General features: G+C 34.3%; 1 protein-coding gene across 1 annotated transcript in view; it reads right to left on the bottom strand.

Annotated features, from left to right (window-relative positions):
- MROH9 (maestro heat like repeat family member 9) overlaps window positions 1-7,117 on the bottom strand; it is a 99,705-nt gene extending 92,588 nt beyond the window's left edge. Inside the window, exons 1-2 of the mRNA XM_007113047.3 lie at window positions 7,060-7,117; window positions 4,314-4,375 (exon numbers count right to left, since the gene is read on the bottom strand). Of these exons, the coding sequence (XP_007113109.2) occupies window positions 4,314-4,375; window positions 7,060-7,117 (120 nt within the window). The remainder of the gene's footprint in view (window positions 1-4,313; window positions 4,376-7,059) is intronic.
- Window positions 7,118-7,614: the final 497 nt, after the last annotated feature.

Below are 7,614 nucleotides of genomic sequence, written 5' to 3'. Positions count from 1 at the left end.
AACCCACAGCAAACATCATTCTCAATGGTGAAAAACTGAAAACATTTCCTCTAAGATCAGGAAGAAGACAAGGATGTCCACCCTCACCATTATTATTCAACATAGTTTTGGAAGTCCTAGCCTCAGCAATCAGAGAAGAAAAAGAAATAAAAGGAATCCAAATTGGAAAAGAAGAAGTAAAACTGTCACTGTTTGCAGCTGACACGATACTATACATAGAGAATCCTAAAGATGCCACCAGAAAAGTACTAGAGCTAATCAATGAATTTGGTAAATTTGCAAGATACAAAATTAATGCACAGAAAGCTCTTGAATCCCTATACACTGATGCTGAAAAATCTGCAAGAGAAATTAAGGAAACACTACCATTTACCATTACAACCAAAAGAATAAAATACCTAGGAATAAACCTACCTAGGGAGACAAAAGACCTGTATACAGAAAACTATAAGACACTGATGAAAGAAATTAAAGATGATACGAACAGATGGAGAGAAAACATAGGAAGAACACTCTTTGACATAAAGCACAGCAAGATCTTTTTTGATCCACCTACTAGGGTAATGGAAATAAAAACAAAAATAAACAAATGGGACCTAATGAAACCTAAAAGCTTTTGCACAGCAAAGGAAACCATAAACAAGACGAAAAGACAACCCTCAGAATGGGAGCAAATATTTGCAAACGAATCAACGGACAAAGCATTAATCTCCAAAATATATAACCAGTTCATGGAGCTCAATGTTAAAAGAGCAAACAACCCACTCCAAAAATGGGCAGAAGACCTAAATATATTTTGTTGAGACGTGGATGGATGTAGAGACTGTCATACAGAGTGAAGTAAGTCAGAAAGAGAAAAACAAATATCGTATATTAACGCATATATGTGGATCCTAGAAAAATGGCACAGATGAACCGCTTTGCAGGGCAGAGATTGAGACACAGATGTAGAGAACAAACGTATGGATACCAAGGGTGAAAGCTGCAGGGGTGGTGGTGGTGGTGTGATGAATTGGGCGATTGGGATTGACATGTATACACTGATGTGTATAAAATTGATGACTAATAAGAACCTGCTGTATAAAAAAGGAAAATAATAATAATAATAATGCACACACATGTACAGTACAGCACAAAAGAGTAAATAGCAGACGATTCCAAGCCTTTCTTCTATCTATCCAGAGGTAGAATATGCAGATATGGGAGCTCTAAGAACATTTTTTTGGCCAAGAAGACTAGGAAATTGTTTTATTTTTTCCTGTATCTCTTCCACTGTACTCTATTCCCGTTCTTCTCACTGATCCCCTACCCTCAATTCCCTCCTAGATCGTTGTCTCCCTTATTGACTTCTGAGTCTGATTTCCATGAATTTTCCATCTCTTTTGTTTATTAAAACAGCTTCACCATTATTAGTAATACTGAATCCTGTTTATTTAAACTCTTCAACCTCATAATTTATTCACAGGTCTTCCTTGATCCCAAGGGCAGGCAAGATTCTTTGTTTTAGGGTTGACACATTACAGCTTGATGCTTAGACCAGTGACTCTGGAACCAGATTCCATGAATTTGCACCCTGGCTCTGCCACTTGTAAATTATACGCCAACGGGCAGGTCACCTCTTGCCTCAGTTTCCTCATTTGTCAAGCAGGGATAGTAGTAGCACTTACTCTGTAGGACTGTTGTGAGTATTAAATGAGTTTTTCATGTAAAGCATTCAGAGCATGACTTACACTTTATAAATGCTACATAAGTGTTAGCGATTTTTACTATTATTGAAGTGGGTAATGGGGTTTCCTTCTCTCACAGCTCCCTTTGTCTCCCCTGTCTTTATTTTTCTGAGGTTGTGGCTGTGAACTGGGAAAAATATTTTTCTTCTCTCATCTGCCCATGACATGACTTGTTGTCCTCTTCCTAGTGGTGATTACTTCTGACCCATTTTGGTGGGAAGGATTTCCACAGTGAGGAAGGAGGAAGGATAATAGGCGGTTGTGGCAGAGCAGTCAGGAGATGAGGGTGGTTGGGGAAATAGTGGGATGGGTCAAAACTTCCATCCTTTTGAATTAGTGTTGAAGGTCATTGCAGGGGCACAGAAGGGTGAGCACGAATATGACTCTGCCGGGAAGAAAAATCTAAAAACAGTTTTCAATCAAACTACCCTTTTCCCCCTTCCACCTACTCACCTATGTTAAAATGTATTTTAAACATTAATTATGACAGGCTTGTAATGGAGACAGTGAAAAAATTTGTTTGTTTTTTCCCCCCAAGAGATTTCAGTTACATTACTTCTTCATAGAATATCACTTACCATGCGGTGCCATTTGACACTGGACTGCAGAATCTGGAGATTACTTGCTAGTCAGGGAGAAGAGGGAGAGTAGTTAAAAGGAAATGAACTCTTACCACCTGTTGGAACATATCCCCAAATCTAAAGTTTTATATGACCTTAATGGCAAAGCCCAACGAAGATAGTACGTGCGTGCACACACGCGTGCGCGCGCACACACACACACACACACAAACTTCAGACAAATTCATTACAAATATTACTAAACAATACTTAACTAGAAGATTAACAAACAGAATACACAGCCACATTAAAAGAATAATGAACCCTAACCAAGAGGTATTTATTCCAAACTTACAAGGATGGATGGATAAAGGAGGACCCATAATATAATTCTCAACATTAATTGCTAAAAAAGTTACATGATAATTTATATTGAGGCAAAAAATTCTGATAAAATTTTAAATCTATTCTTGATAACAATTCTTAATAAAACAGATATGTAATCATTTTCTTAATGTGACATATAAACACGAAAGCCGGAGCCAGATGTAATAAGGAAATAATTAGAAGCGTTCTCATTAAAGTAAAGAACAAGACAACGATGACCATTATACCACTATCATTTGCCATTTCTGGACATTCCAGCTAGTATTATTAGAAAATAGAAATAAATAAGTGTATTAAAGTGGGAAAGAAAAAGACTATATTATTTTTAAATTATTTACTTCATGGGAAAGAATATGAGTGCCTTTTAAATTTGTCTATGATATCAGAATTATTTAATTAGAATTGGAATTATCAACGACTGAAATGTTTGGTAAAATTCCCTTAGAAAACATTTAGAACCTGATATGTCTTTGTTTGATGGTGTAGCCCTTTGATAATTATTTTTATTTCTTTAATTTTAATTGTTCTGTTTCAATTTTCTAGGTCTTCTGTAATTCTCTTTTTTTTAAAAAAAATAATGTCTTTATTTTGGGATAATTTTAGATTTACAGAAAAGTTGCAAAGATAGTTTAGAGTTCTCATATACCCCTAACCTTGTTTCCGTAGTGTTATCATCTTACATAACCATGGACCATTTGTCAAAACTGAAAGAGTTATATTAGTACAATCTTAATAACTAAACTGTTGACTCTATTTTTCCACTAATGTCCTTTTCCTGTTCCAGGATCCAAACCAGGACCCCACATTGCATTTAGTCATCATTTCTCCTTTGTTTCCTCTGTTCTGTAGTTATTTTGTAATCTTTCCTTGTTCATGAATTTGACTATTTTGAAAAGGGTACCTGGTTAGATATTTTGTCATGCCCCTCAGGTTGCATTTATCTGATGTTTTTCTCAAGATTTGGTTGGAAATATAGGTTTTGGGAAAAATATCACAGAAGTGAAGTGTCCTTCTCATCATGAGAAAGTATCAGATTTTGAATTTATTCAATAGTTCTACTATTTTTCTCTTATCAGATTCAGGGATGCAGCTTCATCTTTGTGTATGCCTTCTTTCCTTCTGCCTTCCTTGGATTTATTTGAGGTTCTTTTTCTAAATTCTTGTTGTGGATACTTGATTCAGTTATTTCTATCCTTTCTGGTTTATAATTCTAAGTATTCAAAGCTATGGATTTTTCTCTGTGCACTCTTTCAGCTATATGCTATAAGTTCTAATATGTAGTGCTATCAACATTCTGTAATTTGTGTATTAATTTTCTCTTTAACCTAAGAATTAATAGAATACCTTATATAACACATGGTAAGGATTTTTCTTTGTTTCATAAGTTTACTATTGACTGCTAATTTTTTTTTGCATTGTGATTAGAGACTATTTCTGCTATTTCTACATTTTGGAATTTATACAGAAATTTCTAGCCTAACATATGGTTATCTTTTGCGAATACACCTTTCTGTGGGCATTAGAAAGAAAGATATATTCTTTGTATTCAGGGCTAGAGATTGATATATGGGTTTCTCTCACTCTCCCACGCACATATACACACAGTTACCTTTGTCTGAAGTATATCCTAAATTCTTACTTGCTTTAATACTCCTTGACGACATGTTGACAAAGGTGAATTAAAGACTTCTACTGCTAATGCTGCAAAAGAGTATTTTGAATTAGTACATAAACCAGTAACTTTCCTATAGCTTTTTTTTGCTTTATGAATTTTGATGCTACTATATTATATGGTAAGTAGATCATATTAATTTTCAATGGCTGTGTAACAAGTTACCACAAATGTAATGGCTTAAGAAAAACACCCATTTATTATTATTTGACAGTTTCTGTGAGTCAAGAAGGTCAGGCTCTCCTTAGGGTCTCACATGGCTGAAATCAAGGTGTCAGTATGAACTGCCATCTCACTTGAGGCTCAGGATCTTCTTCCAAGGTCATTTAAGTTGTTGGCAGAATTCAATTCCTTGAGACTGAAAGACTGAGGATCCTGCTCTTTTGCTGGCTGAGTCTGAGGGCATCTGTCAGCTTGTAGAAACTGTCTGAGTTCCTTGCTCTGTTGCCCCTTCACAAAGCCTTCTCACACTACCAATATGACTTCTGTCTCCAGCATCTAGACCCAGACTCAAAGGGATCATGTGATTACATCAGGCCCATTCATAATATTCCTTTTGATTAACTCACAGCCAACTCTCTAGTAACCCAATTACATCTATAAAATCCCTTTTTCTGTATTGTGTAACGTAATCATATCCCATCATATCAGAGTGCCAGCCTTTATCCTTACTTAATTTTTCAGCTTCAAGAGGAGGGATTTATACAAGGCATGTATGTATACCAAGAGACAGGAATATTGGAGGACATCTTAAAATTCTTCTTACCACATGAATTTTTATAATTATTTTATCTTTATTATGATTTATAGACTTTCTCATTATGTGATGCTTTTAAAAAAATCACATTTAATGCTTTAAGTCTTGATTCAAGCCTAAAAGTCAAAGTTGTCTGAATTAAGATCCTGACTCCTAATTTTTTGTTATTGTTTACATTTTCTTGGTATAGTTTTTCCCATCTTTTTATTCACAACCTTTTTTTTTAACATCTTTATTGGAGTCTAATTGCTTTACAATGGAGTATTTTGTTTTATAAATGTCTCTAGTAGGTAGCATATTGCTGGGTTTTATTTGTAATTTACAGACTCCTTTCTCATTATAGATGAGTTCAATCCATTTTGATTTATTTATGGAACAGATTTTGGTCTTAATTTTGTTCTATATTTTATGCTTTTTCTGTAGCTGTGGCTACTTTTAAGTCCTTTATTACTTGATATTTTTTCCTTGATTTTCTTTGTGTGTGTGTGTGAAGTGGTGTATTTTGTGTGTTTCTTTTATACGAAAGGTTTATATTCCTGTTGCGATTATGATTAAGATGACTCTAACTTTTTGTAATATATTTATTCCTCAAAACTGTAGACCAAACTTTAGACCAAATCTGATTCCCAATTGAGAGCAAAGATGAAATTTTTTCATCTCTGTTTCCTCCCCTTCCTTATCCCCTATAGATTTTAGTTGATTAAATTACTTAGTGAAACCTTTATGCCTTTTTGTTTATATTACTTGATGACTTATTAATCCCCAAGTTTTAATAATAAAGAATCAATGTCCTTACATTACCTTCCTCCTCATTTCCTAATTTTCCTGGGTTATTAGTTATATAATTTTCATACTTAGCAAAGTTTATAATATTTATATTCAGTTCTGTAACAGTAATCCCCACTTTCTTTTAAATAGATTCAGTGCACACTGCATTGGCTTCTCTAGTCATCTCCTGTTGAGCTGAAGTTCATTTTCTGTTAGTCTCTTGAAGGGAAACACATTCCTTGAGTTCTTTCATGTTACAAAACATTTCTCACACTCACTCTGAGTTAAAGTTAGCCTGAGTATAACATTCTTGGGCAACAATGTTTTCCTCAAGGATTTTATGTGTTCTGTTCCACTGTCATCCAGTATTGCTGTGGAAAATGCTATGGTGAGCTGGAATTTTTCTTCTCCTAGAAAGGTTAGTTGAATATTTTTCCTTTTCCTGGATTTCCAAAGCATTCTTTATCTTTGGAAATCAGTAATTTTACTAGGATACTGCTCCTTTGATTGTATAGAGTTAATTTTTCTAGGGACATAGTCTGCTTTTCGACCTATATCTTCATGAAAATTTATATTAAAAATTTTATTTAAATATTTTCTTCTTTTATTTTGGTTCTCTTCTTTGGTGACAACAATTATGCTTATATTGGCTCTCTTTTAATGTCTTTCTAGCTTATCTTAGTCTTGTCCTTCATGCTCCTTACCATATTTTCAGCAATGCTTATTTTCTTTACACCGTTTCCAACATGACCTTTGTTTTTGTGAGAATATTCTTTCCCCTCCACTTCTGTTCTAAACGGCACTGTTTTTCCCTAAATTCTTATATCTCTATTTCAGGATTACGTTTTACAGAAAAAAAAATGCTTCATTAAATTATAAAGTCTTTTTTATCTGCTCTGTGATATTTTCCTAGAATTATTTAACTGTCATTATTTTTATATTACATTTCTGCTTTTTTCTTGTAAAATCTTTCTTGTTTTTTACATGCTCTATTGATTCCATTTTGATGATTACTCAGTATTGAATGAGATGAGCTACTCTCAGATCAAATGTTTGCTGGACTTTTCAGATAGAGAAATTCTCCTCTTGACCCAGAACTGTGTGTGTAAATTTGCTCTTTCAGATTTATTCTACCCTTGCTATTTGATCTTGGCAGCTTCAGAATTTACCTCCTCTATCATGACTTACCTGCAACAGTAGATTCTTGGTTGAAAACCAGAACGAAAGAAAGGTGTTCAGTTTGCATATCCCATTTCCGTTTTTCTGTCTAAGCTGCTCACCTTGCTTTTCCTCGTGCCTCCATCCCCACCAAAAAGCATCATTCATCTTCCCAGGGAGTACCTCTGGATCCAAATATCTGAACAAAAGCTTCATTCCAGAGATGTCATATTTACTCACAATTTAGCTATTTCACCACTGGAGTGTTTTCATTGTTATTTTCAAAGATTCCATATTTACTAAATGTTTATTTAGCTTTAGCAAAAGTTTCCCCTTTAAAATCTCACAGGATTGAATACATATATGAAGAAATTTTAGAACAGATCTAGAATTTTCCCAAGTTTTGCTATTCTGTGTTTTTATGTGTGCATGGTTTGTTTTAATAAAAAATTGATGTGTAAACTATTTAGTTCATGAGCTTTACACCACCTGGTGAATTTTTCTATTTCCTGACTCCTTGAAATCCAGCTTCATTGAGAAAAATAAAATGTTTTCTGGAGGGGTTTCAATTTTTGAGCTTGAGTG

Source organism: Physeter macrocephalus, chromosome 4 (genome assembly GCF_002837175.3).
Source record: "Physeter macrocephalus isolate SW-GA chromosome 4, ASM283717v5, whole genome shotgun sequence".
NCBI lineage: Eukaryota > Metazoa > Chordata > Mammalia > Artiodactyla > Physeteridae > Physeter > Physeter macrocephalus.
The sequence above is the reverse complement of the archived record's forward strand: the minus strand, read 5'-3'. Positions and strand labels throughout refer to the sequence as shown.